The sequence below is a fragment of the Vipera ursinii genome (assembly GCF_947247035.1).
Source record: "Vipera ursinii genome assembly, chromosome: Z".
NCBI classification, from domain to species: Eukaryota; Metazoa; Chordata; class Lepidosauria; order Squamata; family Viperidae; genus Vipera; species Vipera ursinii.
The window spans coordinates 46,934,213-46,948,679 of NC_139517.1; the positions used below are offsets into that span (position 1 = coordinate 46,934,213).

Consider the following 14,467-nt stretch of genomic DNA (forward strand, 5'->3'; position numbering starts at 1 on the left):
CCCTTCCACTTTCACCTGTTGATAACACCAGGCCAAAATGAATATGTGCACCATTCATATTCAGTGTCACCTTCTTAAATTTAAAGCCTTCTAAGGGTCTGGGGTTGTTTGTGTGGTTTGGTTCTTGTCTTAAGTTGTATTACTAACTTTTTTTCAATACCTTGGATTATTAATAGCAATTTGTAAAGTATAAATATCTCCTACTGACTAGCCAGCAACTACTTCTCAGTCAACAACAATGGCTACAGTTTTGTTTGTGGGTACTTTTTAACTGAAGTTTAAGCAATTTTTTAGATGGCTAGGTCCCTGTTTTTCTATACTTTCTTTAGAAGCCATCTGCATAATTTTGGTATGGATCAGAAGCTTCTTGAAGATCCAAAATCATTTGTATATTAAAATAAAGTTGTGTGCTCCATCTTATCAAACAATCTGTGATACACAGATGTAAATGAACTGATGTACTGTTGTATGAACATCTTGCCTATAATTTACATGGCACAAGAATCTAATAAAATACACAATCTTTTGTTCTCTTTCCAGACACCACCTTACCCTTTTTGCAGATTAGATGGTTTACTTAGTTATAATATCATTGTTATATTATTTTAGGACCAGGGTAAAAATCCAAACCCAGAGTTTTCTTTAAACCTCACCCCTCTAAACTTCTTTAAATCTCACCTATTTTATTTTGCTATACACTTTTTTAGTGGTTTTTTTCCTTGGCGAGGATTGTTTCATGCTCAGTACAGCACATGCCATAAGTTCATGATGGTTTAATGTTACGATACCAACAACTGTAGTCCAGAAAATTTATCTCATTTGGAATCCTTTAGAACATCATCACTAATTTCCATGCTGCCATAATAAGCTATATTTGAAGAACCTATGCTTCTAAACCTAAAGACAGCTTTTGAAAAATTACATTGCCATAAAATACAAATCGTGGAACATAATTTATAAATACAGAAAGTATTTTTGAAGAGTCCCTATGCCCACAGGAGGGAATCCGAGAACACCAATAAGATACTTAAAGTGCCCTTATAGTTCAAACATACCATATTGGTTACAGATGCATGAATCCTTTTCAGAGAAATTTCATTTCTTTGTTACACTGCACAAAGAGTGAATGCCTTCAGTGATCAAGCATAGTCTATCATAGGACAGGATGCAACCTTTTAAAGCTATGCTGAATATCAATTTCTTTTTTTAACTGATCTTTTTTGTTTATATATGATAGTAAGAATAAAAACCTTTTGATACTCTCAGGGATGCAAGTGCATCTCTGAAAATGAATGCTTTAAATAAACATATTTAAGATTAAGTAAGCATATTTCATAGATACAATCTAAAGCTTCATTGGCATTCTGATTTTCATCTTGCTCTAGAGTTGATGCCCTAGTGTTAAATATTCTGACTATTCTCCTAAAGGAGTAAGTTGTGAATCAATTTTAGAGATTGTATTTTTAGTTCTCTAGTTCTAGTAAGTTTCCCTATATATCACCTCTCTATATATTTTGACTTGAATTAGCTATTTGTATAATTCAAAAGGAGCAATGTTGCATGCTATTATAGATGTTTGCAATTAAACTGGGATAAATAGCAAAGTTTGGCTAAGGCCAGAATTAAATAGTACTGATTTTTTTAAAATTCTTCTGCTTCATACGTTACCTAGCACAAAAGATTATCTATTTTATGATTTTGAGTTCCAACTTGAGTTCCATTGCAGAGAAAAAATTATTTATTTATTTATTTATTTAACAAATAAATAAACAGTGCTTATTTATATCACATAAAATAGAATCTTCCCAATATTAATCAAAGCAAAGATCAGCATTGTAATACATTCTGAGAGAATAAAATAAATCGCAAAGGGCTAAGAACTGTTTTGACTCTTTGTGACTCTTGAAAATATGGGAAAAAACCATCTCGCTGAAAATGATGGGAAAGTAAGCTTTATTCAAAATACTTATTTTTTTTAAAAAAGGTATAGCAATCTATTTTAAAATATGCCAGTTTCGTTTTTAGCACCTTTTCACATTATTAAAAACAAATAGGAAATATTTAAACTGAAACATTTTTCCAGTATATTGAAACATCTCCATTAATGGCAGTATACTTTCCCCCTCCTTAATCATTTCTAGTTACACTTGATTTACTCTGAAAGCAAATAATAAGCAAGAATATACAGTATAGTCATTATGGAGAGAAAAACTGAGGGAATAGCAGCAGCTTGAATAGCTGGGAGAATGAAGAGGCTGATCTTGAAAAGCTTCCCATCCTTTCAGCTCTGCTATTGCACTTCCTCCTTGAACACATGTTAGCTGGCCTGCCTGGCACAAGAGATGTTTTCAAGACAATTCCCCTATCAAACAAAATTGAAAGACCATGCCAGCAATTCCTGGGGAAGGAACCTGTGCTTTTTTTTAAAAAAAAAAGTCATTTCAGTGAACACTGGTGGTCAGTTTCCACAAGATATTTGCACAAAAATCCTGTCCTAAATATTATTGCAAAGTGATTCTACTTCATCATTAAAATGGCAAATCTTTTGTGCCCAATGCTACAAATCCTGACCTCTGCCCTAGCTTTATTAAGATGCTAAGGGCTGCTTTTATATCTCACCAGTGTATCCCATCAGTGAGATAAAAAAACATTGCACATGCTCAAAGGCAACTTGCCCATCCTACGACAGAGTTTGAATCATCTGAATGCTCTATCTTGATTTAAATTATCCCCTGAGGAGAAAAATATTGAGCAAGAAAGCCATATAAACATACACTCCTTTAAATCAAAAAGTTGCCCACGAAATAGGCAGTTATCAACGGGAGAGTTAGATTTGCTTTTGAAACTTCCCTTACTGTTTGTTTGTTGGTCTGGAATGTATCTAAATGTCATAGGTATACCTTTTTTTTTTACAAACACTTAATATCCAGCTTAAGTGAAAAATCTGTTTTCATATATAATAAAATTCCTTAAGTATCTAAGTTGTAAAAATATTTATCCCCACTTCATTGTCACAGTCACCACTCAGAAATATTTAATTAGAAATGAAAACGTAAAATAGAAAGGCTCTTACAGGGTGCCTGTTTTAAATGAGGCTCCTTTTATTCCTTATTTCTGTAAATAATTATAATTATTATAATAAAAAGCCACTATTCTAAGCAGGTACAGTATTTTTTCATTGGTTCTTAGCATCTGGCATCCAAGCCTTAAGTTGCCCAGCAGCCTATATGCTATTTTTAAATAAAAATAAAGGATTTACTTTTTTCCAAATGATTTTAAACCCATGGGGAATGGAACATCAATTCACAGGCCAGCTTCCTGTTGCTGAAACATGACTGCCCAAAGTAGGGGGAGAAATAAAATATTGAGAAGGGGATCCAAATGTCATAATACAAACTCTGCTTCTGCACAGATACAATATGATATGTCTCACACACAAAAGCAGTGAAGCTTGTGTCATGCTGCTCATTTTGTGATTGTGATGAAACTCAAATACTGAGCACACTGGGTTCCAAAATTTGGATGATATCTTTGTGCAATATCAGGTTTACACAATAAGTACATTATTCTTTCCTATTGGTGTTATTACACAGGGCAATTACTGCTTTGGCTGCCTTTATTCATTTTAAGTGCTCAAACATTATTTCATCTGGGGAAATGTAATCCTTCAGTACAACCTTCTCATTCTGATTATTCTTCTCTCGGAGACATAAAGATCCAAATGCCACACCTACCACATTTTCTTTTCTTAACTACATGCGTTTTATAATCAATGAATAGTAATTATACAATACTCTGGCCATTTTTATGCAGTATTGTATGAAGTATCTAACTGCCCAAACATTTCAACATCCTTATTTTGTTACTCCTAAGTATTCATTTATTAAATTTATTTGCTACCCAGAAATTTAATAAAATAAATCTATCTACACTGGTGCTTAAAAATTTGTGAACCCTTTCAATATTTATACATAAATATAGTCTAAACCATGATTTGTTCTCTACATGGCCTTAAACTAGATAAAGAAAGTCAAGACATTATGCAGATTCACCAGCTTTTAAGCACCGCTATAAATATTTCTATCATGAAGCTGGCACTTGTAAATATGAAAGTTCAATGATGCTGCTTTCAATAATTTTGGAGAAAGACTTTCAATGGCAATAGGTTTCATGGTAGTATCAAGGCTTAGAAAAGAAAAAGTTGCTGGGCAGCAGTGGAATAGAAGATCTAGTCTCAACCAAAAGAATTCAAGGGCCTTTCACAAGGCTCTGAGAAGTAATGGAAGACATATCACACAAAAAAACCAGAACAGGATAGGAAGAGCAAGATGAAAAGATACAGCAAAATACTTGTTTTGCTATTATTATCAGAGAGAAAAAATGCTTATATACTAAGTCTCTAAAGAGATGTGAAGAAGTTGTACAGCCACCTAGAGATTACAGGTTCCAAAATGAGATTTTTCCTTCCAAGAGATGAACCATCATTTTTCTCTTCTCTGAGTAGGACAAAGGTAAAAGCTGGAATTTCTTACAAAGCTCCGTTTTGTATTTCTCCACATCTCTTTAGTGGGTCGCTACCCTGCCTTCCAACTCTTCTGCTGTGATTCAGCAGTTGTGTTCTGCTCTCCTGAGCTTATTTTTGAGACTGTTCATGACAGGTACTTGTGACCCTCTCATCCCTGTTCCCCACCCCCATCCCTAACCCCCACTCCCATACTTGACAGTTTCACCATTAGTCTTGTTGTTCATTCATCTCCATATCAGATACCAGGATGTTTTTCTCAGCAGATTCACTAGGACTTGCATTGGTACGGCTATAGCGAGCACTCTCAAATGTCCCTCGTTCTGAAATCCACTTGCGCTTGTATAGATAGAAGGCAACAGCTACCAGTGCACAGAGTGCTAGAGAGGAGAGGATGACTACAACAATGGTTTTTGTGTTTTCCAGGAAAGCTGCAGTAAAAAGAGAAAGGTTAGGAGGATAGATCCAGTATTCAAAGAAGAGTGAGCAAAATAACTGTGTATAAAACTGACCAATAACAACAACTTGATGAACACTAAGAGATGTATCACTGAAGTTGGGAGATTCCAGCCCATTTAGAAACAGTGTATATTTCATCTAAATACTTTGCTTAGTCATAGACTTTGTCAAACTATTCAAAATAGCCATAATCTGCAATTATATATAGATGTGCTAAATTTAACTTGTTCAATTATTTCTACCACTTTCTTTCAAATAATAACAGATAAAATCTAAAGGACTTTCTCTTCAATAGTAAATGATGCTCTACAAACTTTTTCCATACAAGGCATCATGGACTACAAACCCCACGGCAGCATCCATGCAAAATTATAAACCACATGGCTCTTACCTCCCCCCATCACCCAAATGTGGAGAGATATCAGCATCATCTTTGGTAAAAACAATGGACTCTCCAGTCCCATTCAAAATGACCTAATCCTGATTATAATTCTCAAGTCAATGCTTTTTTCAAATCTAAGGCAGATTGTTGTTGGAGGTAAAAGAACAGGGCAGAAGACAGGATGAAGAATTAAAGAAAGTCTATTTCTGGCATGCTATCTGCCTTTGTTTTGCTTACCCAATGTAATTTAAGTAGGGGGAATTATTTATTTATTTTATTTATTCGGTTTATATACCGCCCTATTCCCAAAGGACTCAGGGCGGTTTACAAGGCAAAATTTAAAAACAATCCAATATAAAATTAAAATAAATTAAATTAAGTCTAGCCACAAAAATTAAATCACAATTTAAAAACATTAAACCCCTCAGTCCAGACCAGATAGCTCAAAGAGCCAGGTTTTTAGGTCCCGGCGAAATGAACGAAGGTCGGGGGCAGTCCAGAGTTCTGTTGGCAGTTGATTCCATAGGGCAGGCGCGTCCACAGAGAAAGCCCTCCCCCTGTGGATTGCCCGTCGGCAATCCTTGACCGGCGGTACCCTGAGGAGGCCCTCCCTGTGGGAGCGCACAGGACGATGGGAAATTGATGATGGCAGCAGGTGTTCCCTTAGATAATCTGGGCCCATGCCATTTAGGGCTTTATAGGTCATCACCAGCACCTTGAATCTCACCCGGAGGGCAACCGGAAGCCAATGCAGCTCGCGGAGAAGAGGTGTTACATGGGAGTATCGGGAGACTCCCATCACAACTCGCGCGGCTGCATTCTGCACCAGCTGAAGCCTCCGAGTGGTCCTCAGGGACAGCCCCATGTAGAGAGCATTGCAGTAGTCTAGCTGGGAGGTCACGAGCGCATGGGTGACTGTGCGTAGGGCATCTCGGTACAGATAGGGCCGTAACTGGCGCACCAGGCGAACCTGGGCAAAAGCCCCCCTGGCCACGGCTCCTATATGATCTTCCAAACTGAACAACCTTCTTCAAATACTTGCCATACCCACAGTGAAGAATATATATATATTATTAGTTTGATTTACCTTTGTTTTTTATTCAGTTTGAGCACTCATATGCAAAGCCTAATTAGATCAACTTTCACCCTCTTAATTTCAACAGTGGTATTAAAAGGTGCGTTGGGTTAGGCAACTCAACTGAACTATAAACGGGCAAAGCATACCTGATTTGGAGATAGAGCTTCCTTTCACTGCAATGGAAAATACAAAGAAATAATGTCAGCTTCCTGTCCCAATAACATTTGACCTACCTCTCCAAAGCTGTTCAAGCTATTCCATAATGACTCATATTCTGCTGCAGCATCTCCTGAATTGTGATCAAATATTCCTTGGTTTCAAACTACATATCTCCAATTTAGTCACATACTCACAAGGAGGTAGATCAGTTTTAAATGTAGTGCTCTTAATTTTTGTCCATCATAATATTAAATAAAATAATAGTTTAATTAATCCAAGTTAGAAAAATGTGAACATACACAAACCTTTCTAGATTCCTACAATGCTTAGACAGAATGGAAAAGATTATGTGCTGTCTCCTCTTTATCTAATAAGGGTTTCTTTTTTAACTCTTTCATTTTGCCTCTTAAAGAATTCCATAAACCTGCAGAATACTGTAGATTCTTTCCAATTACAGAACCAATTCTAACTTAAGGCTACCACAAACCAACCACAATTTACAGGAAAGTATATAACCCAAATAATTCTTGACTAAACCAATCGGCTACTTATCTGCCCACTGGCCCAAATTCTCCCTGACTCCTCAAATTCATCCGTATGTCTTCATGAAAATATTTGCTTCTCCCCCATAAAAACAGATCGTTCCAACCATAAAATGGTATCTGTTATAATTTGCTCTTGTCCTAAAATAGATGGATGGGTAAGAACTTCCAGCTCCTGTTTGCATCCTCTAATGCTGCAGTTCACCTTAGGGCCATTAAAAGCCTACTCTGATTTTATCTCCACAAACTTAATTCATTTCCTTACCTCGAGCTGTCTTACAGATGACTCCCATTGTTATATTTGAACAAGAGCCCAGACGCCATACCCCATTGCTGCTCTGGATCCAATAGCAGCTATTTGGGCTGATCATGCTTGGTCCTGTGTCATGTTGTCCCCAGTTAGAATAGTTTACAGCTGTGCTGTCATGCCAAACAAGTGTGCCCCCTGTGCAGAAGGGAGAAACATGCTTTGTGTGATTAATGAAAGAGCCATTCTAGAGTAATACATGAGAATCTCCTCAGACCACCAAATGTTGGAAAGCAGCAAAAAGCAGTAGCGTAGTCATTAAAGCATTTGACCAGGACTGGGGATGCACCACCCACACCCAGTCACTCTTTGTCAACCCAGCCAAGTTCACAGGTTTATTTTTGTGGGAGAAAAAGTAAAGAAAGATCCCAAACCACCTTTGGAGAAACAATGGGATATAAAGCTAAAAAGTACACTGTCAAAGTGTACTTTCAGAGAATGACTCTCCAGCAAAGCACATTGCTACAAATCAATTTCAAAGTTACCAAAGTTGTCTAAGTGCTAAACTGTAAAGCAGTCTCTCAATTCTGCTTGATTTACCTTTAGGATTAAAGGACATCCCCAGCCATACTCCTTTGGCTTGGCTCTCATAAACTTGTAGATGTTGCCAAATAAAGATATTCTCCATCTCATCTAGAATGGACAGCATCATACCTCCAACTGTGGAGAATAGAAGAGATGCAACAGCCTGAAAAATTACAGAACATTTTACACCTCACAGAGAGAGAGAAGCTTTGCCATAGTTCAGAGGCCCTTAAATTACACAATTATCCTCATATGAAGGATATTCACCAGAATAATACGCAATATATTTTACAATTGTGTTTTTAATTCTAGAATATATTGCATATCTATTCTTGTGAATAAATGCATTTGATAAATTTCTGTAAGACTCAAGTTTACAAGAAACACAACTTCACATACATGGGTATCTGCTGGGAGTGTAAAACTCTTCAAAATGGCAGCATCATAATCGATGCTCTACCTCTTTTATATGTGTGTTTGACATCACAGCAGATACAAAAGGAAGGGATTTTAGTCAAGATGTCATATTTACCATCCTGCAGATTTTGATTTTTTTAAAATTGTCAATGCCATCTATCTCATCACAGCCAACTCTAAGCAGTGTACAAACATTCGATACAAATACCATATATAATTTCTTTTAAAATAGAGACCATAAATTTAAAATACATTTAAAATTAAATTGACCAAGATGGAGAGGAATGGAGCAACTGAGACTTATTGGGGTCAGTTGGCAGTGGCAGGTCTTCAGGCCCTTTCGGAAAGTTGAAATGGTAAGTACTGATCTCACCTGGGGGGAACAGTATTCCAGAGAAATGGCCCTTTCTCTGGGACCTTGCCAGCCAGAATTCCTTAACTGCAGGGTCCGTAGTAGTAGTATTGTGACAGCATGGATGGATAGGCTAATCTCATCAGGATGAAATGATTCCTCAGAAAACCTGAATCTGGATTTTCACCACTCCATCCCACCAAGCAACTGCATATATGCTATTTATTCATCCATCCATCCATCTCATTTGTTGTTGTTGTTAGCTGTGAAGTCGTGTCCAACCCATCGCAACCCTATGGACAACATTCCTCCAGGCCTTCCTGTCCTCTACCATCTGCTGGAGGCCATTTAAGCTCACGCCTACTGCTTCAGTGACTCCATCCAGCGACCTCATTCTCTGTCGTCCCCTTCTTCTCTTGCCCTTGATCTTTCCCAGCATTAGGCTCTTCTCCAGTGAGTCCTTCCTTCTCATTAGGTGGCCAAAGTATTTGAGTTTTAGCTTCAGGATCTGGCCTTCTAAAGAGCAGTCAGGATTGATCTCCTCTAGGACTGACCGGTTTGATCGCCTTGCAGTCCAAGGGACTCGCAGGAGTCTTCTCCAGCACCACAGTTCAAAGGCCTCAATTCTTTTGCGCTCAGCCTTTCTTATGATCCAACTTTCACTGCCATACATTGCAACTGGGAAGACCATAGCCTTGACTATACGCACTTTTGTTGACAGGGTGATGTCTCTGCTTTTTAGTGTGCTGTCTAGATTTGCCATGGCTTTCCTCCCCAGGAGCAAGCGTCTTTTAATTTCTTGGCCCCATCTGCAGTGATCTTGGAGCCCAGGAAAATAAAATGTCACTACCTCCATTTCTTCCCCATCTATTTGCCAGGAATTGAGAGGGCCAGATGCCATGATCTTGGTTTTCTTAATGTTAAGTTTCAACCCAAGTTTTGCACTCTCCTTCTTCACCTGCAACAAGAGGCTCTTTAGTTCTTCTTCACTTTCTGCCATTAGAGTGGTATCATCTGCGTATCTTAGGTTGTTGATATTTCTTCCAGCAATCTTAATTCCAACTTTTGATTCATCTAGCCCTGCCTTTCTCATGATGTGCTCTGCATATAAGTTAAATAGGCAGGGCGACAGTATACAGCCTTGCCGGACTCCTTTCCCAATTTTGAACCAATTAGTGGTTCCGTGTCCAGTTCTCACTGTTGCTTCTTGACCCGCATATAGGTTTCTCAAGAGACAAATAAGATGGTCTGGTACTCCCATCTCTTTAAGAACTTGCCACAGTTTGTTATGATCCACACAATCAAAGGCTTTAGCATAGTCAATGAAGCAGAAGTAGATGTTTTTCTGGAACTCCCTAGCTTTCTCCATGATCCAGCGTATGTTGGCAATTTGATCTCTAGTTCCTCTGCCTCTTCGAAATCCTGCCTGTACTTCTGGTAGTTCTCGATCCACATACTGCTGAAGTCTAGCTTGTAGGATTTTAAGCATGACTTTACTAGCATGAGAAATGAGTGCAATGGTGCGATAGTTTGAACATTCTTTGGCACTGCCTTTCTTTGGAATTGGAATGTAAACTGATCTTTTCCAATCCTGTGGCCACTGTTGAGTTTTCCAAATTTGCTGGCAAATTGAGTGTAGCACTTTTACTGCATTGTCTTTTAAGATTTTGAATAGCTCAGCTGGAATACTGTCACCTCCACTAGCTTTGTTGTTGCTCAGCTTTTCTAAGGCCCACTTCACTTCACATTCTAGGATGTCTGGCTCGAGGTCAGTGACCACCTCATTGTGATTATCAGGGACGTTAAGCTCATTCTTGTATAGTTCTGTGTAATTTTGCCACCTCTTCTTAATCTCTTCTGCTTCTGTTAGGTCCCTGCCATTTTGGTCCTTTATCATGCCCATTTTTGCATTAAACGTTCCCTTCAGTTCTCCAATTTTCTTGAAAAGATCTCTGGTCCTACCTATTCTATTGTTTTCTTCTATTTCTTTGCACTGTTCATTTAAGAAGGCATTTTTATCTCTTCTAGCTATTCTCTGGAATTCTGCATTCAATTGGGCATATCTTTCTTTTTCTCCCTTGCCTTTCGCTTCCCTCCTTTCCTCAGCTATTTGCAAAGCTTCCTCAGACAGCCATTTGTATTCATTTGTATTCTACCTCTATTATTTTTTACAAATAATTCAAGGTGGCAGACATATCCAGAACACTTTCCTCCTCCTATATTCCCCAGAACAACCACCTTATAAGGTGAATTGGGCTGAGAGAGTGTGACTGGCCCAAAATCATCCAGCTGGTTTTCATGGCTATTAAAAGGACTAGAGCTCACAGTTTTCCATGTTCTAGTTGGAAGCCACCGGGAGTCACTTGGAAGTGAGATGGGCAGCAAACAAATGTAATAAATAAATGCATGCATACATAAATACATTACTTAGCTGTAATCCTTAAAAAGAAATCCTGTTACCAATTTTACAAAATAGGATTGCTTGGAGGCCCAGAGTGTGCTTCCAAAAATCTTCCTCTTTGATCTGGACTGAATCAGAGATTTTTTATTTGCTTCAAGCTGCCCAGTTGTAAGAAACAGATGCAGAAATCTGTAGGGAAGATGCTGATGCTGAACGCCCTGCTTGTAACTTAACCTGCTCTTTTTAGCTATTATCAACTGCTTATCTGCACTGAATTCCCTTCTAAAGTAACTGAGAAATGCAAACTGTCCAGGAGAGATGCTTCACAAGAAGCAAAAAAGTATCAGAACTTGCATGAAAGAGACAAAAACAGACTTCCGGTTTGCCATGCACCTACCATGGACATGCGGAAGATGAGTATCGTCTTGCCCATCCAGTTTCGCATTGCTGGGGGAGCCTGAAAAGGGTTGAAAGTCACTCCGTAAAGGAGACCAGCAAGGAGGGGCCCTCGCTGGATCGTGGGAGATCGGCAACTCTCCCGCTAGAGCCGGCGATTCCCTCCAAACCAGCGGACAAAAGGCCGACCACAGAGATGTGGTCCGTCACACACCTTACATCTGGCAACTCTAAAGCAGTGTGGAAGAGACTGAGTGAGATCTACCTCTTTTACACCCTAATTACTTACTTACCTGCATAAGCTGCTAAAGTACTTTCCCCCCTGTTGTGAGGGAAGGGAGATTTTAGCCCTCTCTCCATAAACAGCGGCAAATGACTACCCAGGGGAGTTTAAAACATTTAAAAAATTATTGTTGTTAGTTGCGAAGTCGTGTCCAACCCATCGCGACCCCATGGACAACGTTGCTCCAGGCCTTCCTGTCCTCTACCATTTTCTGGAGTCCATTTAAGCTCACGCCTACTACTTCAGTGACTCCATCCAGCCACCTCATTCTCTCTTGTCCCCTTCTTCTCTTGCCCTCAATCTTTCCCAGCATTAGGCTCTTCTCCAGTGAGTCCTTCTCATTAGGTGGCCAAAGTATTTGAGTTTCAACTTCAGGATCTGGCCTTCTAAACAGCAGTCAGGGTTGATCTCCCCTAGGACTGACCGGTTTGATCGCCTTGCAGTCCAAGGGACTCGCAGGAGTTTTTCCAGCACCATAGTTCAAAGGCCTCAATTCTTTGGCGCTCAGCCTCTTATGAAAAAATACTGGGATCCTAATTAGAACTTTACTTCCTAAAACTGGTGGATTATAAGATTTTTAATTTTCTACTCTTTATTTTTTTCTGATTTTTATTCTTTATTTTTACTGAGGTTTTTTTTCTTTTAAAATAGAAGAAAAAACTGAAAAGATCAAAATAACCATATGGTGACATTATGTGGCTAAACTTGAAATTGCAATCTGTTATTGTTTAAGAGAGACTTGTTGACAACTTAGAAAATAGATAAGATACAAGCAACCTTGAAACACCAGCTGCAAGAAATTCAGCTCTGCTTCTCACTTAGTGGACTTTTTGACTGTAAGCTTTTAGTTTAATATACCACAATGGAAGAAGAACAGGAATGGACTTTTTCTATAGAAGAAGATCAGAAACAAATTCTTTGCATGTTAAAAGCGATTGTTCAAACTCTTCTCACAGCTGGTGATGAAATAAGAAACGGCAGGAAAAAACAAGAAAGCAGTCTGCAAACTCAAATTATGACTACAACTAAAGAATTATTTATACAGAATTCTACAGAAAAAGTTGAACAATCAAATACTATGACAGAAGATTTAACTACTCAACAAATACAGATGATGGAAGATACAGAAAAGAAATTGATAAAAGAGAAAAAAAGAAAGGACTTTCTTTATAAATCTGAAGCAACCTGAGGATCAAAAAGAAAAACAGATGAAAGAGAAGATAAACATTTCGGGACAACCACATTGAGAGGGAAAATCAAGGAGATGACCTGGTAGATCTGCTAGTCTGCTCAAAAAAATGGCAATTGGATGGTCTTTTCAATGCCAAACAATAGCTACAACAATACAAGGAGATCTGTTTGATGATTTAAAAGCAGAGACACGGAAGATGATTTGGCAAAAAAAGAAAGCTAGAATAAGACTGAAAAGAAACAGGGTTGTGATTTACACATGGGATTTATAATAGAATATACTTAAATAGATAAGATATGTATTCTGAATATAAGACACTGTAATGAATTGAAATAAAGAAAATTTTGGTCAAACAAAATTTAGTATAAATACTAAAATAAGAACATTACCGTATATTGTGTTATTAATTTGTTGAGGTAGATGGTAAGAATCTATATATAAGATGTGTATCCTATAGACTTTGTGAGTAATTGTGATAAAGAATTAAAGGGAGACTGATATGCATTTCAAACTTATTTTTCTCATCAGTCAGCCATACCCATCTGAGATTTGTCCCATGTTTGGGGCCTAGCAAGGTAATCTAAATACTAAACAAACATTTAACACATATCTCCCTTGCTTCTCAGCTAACAAAGCGAGAAAGAACCAGTGGCCTAAAGGTTAGAACAATTGCCTAAGGTGCAATCGGCCCAGGTTCGAATCTCAGAACGGTATGGCTGACTGATGAGAACAAATAAGTTTAAAATGCATATCAGTCTCCCTTTAATTCTTTGTTAGCAATCCAAAAATTTTTTTACACAAATATGAGCTGTCATGCTGTGACTACTGCCTGTTGATGGCCTTGAGTTAGGCTGAAACAGGAAATAAAATTTGTCCCATGTTTGGGGCCTAGCAAGGTAATCAAAATACTTAACAAACATTTAACATACATACATACATACATATATATATGAATCTCCAACCTAAATAAGAAGACTGCACCAAAATAAAACACAATAGGGAGTAAACAGCTTCTTAAAAGAAGACCTCATATATGAACAAAAAAAAGACAATTGATACATCCAAATGGTACACAATTGGGAACAAAAAATTGACCCTATACATGAACCTAAAAAGGAAGACCGATGGAAATATGCCACTTTCAGAAGAAAACAGCAATCATGAGCAAAGACCCTACTACCATGTTTCCCCAAAAATAAGACGCACCCAGAAAATAAGCCCTGGCATTATTTTTAGTGTGCACCTAATATAAGCTGTACCCCAAAAATAAACCCTAGATAAGAGCCTGCCCACTTCATCACACCATCTGGTTGCTCGCTGCCACAATGGGACAGGAGGCTGTGCAATGCTCTAGTGCCCCTGCCATGAGGTGAAGCAAGACAGAGGGGGGGTGGAGCTGCCCCATGCCCCTGCACACCTTAGGGCCCCCACAGCCAGACCACTCACCGCTCA

General features: G+C 38.3%; 1 protein-coding gene across 1 annotated transcript in view; it reads right to left on the reverse strand.

The window, feature by feature from the left end:
- Positions 1–4,722: 4,722 nt before the first annotated feature.
- The window catches only part of MRC2 (mannose receptor C-type 2), a 113,775-nt gene continuing 104,030 nt past the window's right edge, over positions 4,723–14,467 (reverse strand). Inside the window, exons 27-30 of the mRNA XM_083376321.1 lie at positions 7,990–8,109; positions 7,408–7,587; positions 6,588–6,614; positions 4,723–4,953 (exon numbers count right to left, since the gene is read on the reverse strand). Of these exons, the coding sequence (XP_083232447.1) occupies positions 4,733–4,953; positions 6,588–6,614; positions 7,408–7,587; positions 7,990–8,109 (548 nt within the window). The 3' untranslated portion in view covers positions 4,723–4,732. The remainder of the gene's footprint in view (positions 4,954–6,587; positions 6,615–7,407; positions 7,588–7,989; positions 8,110–14,467) is intronic.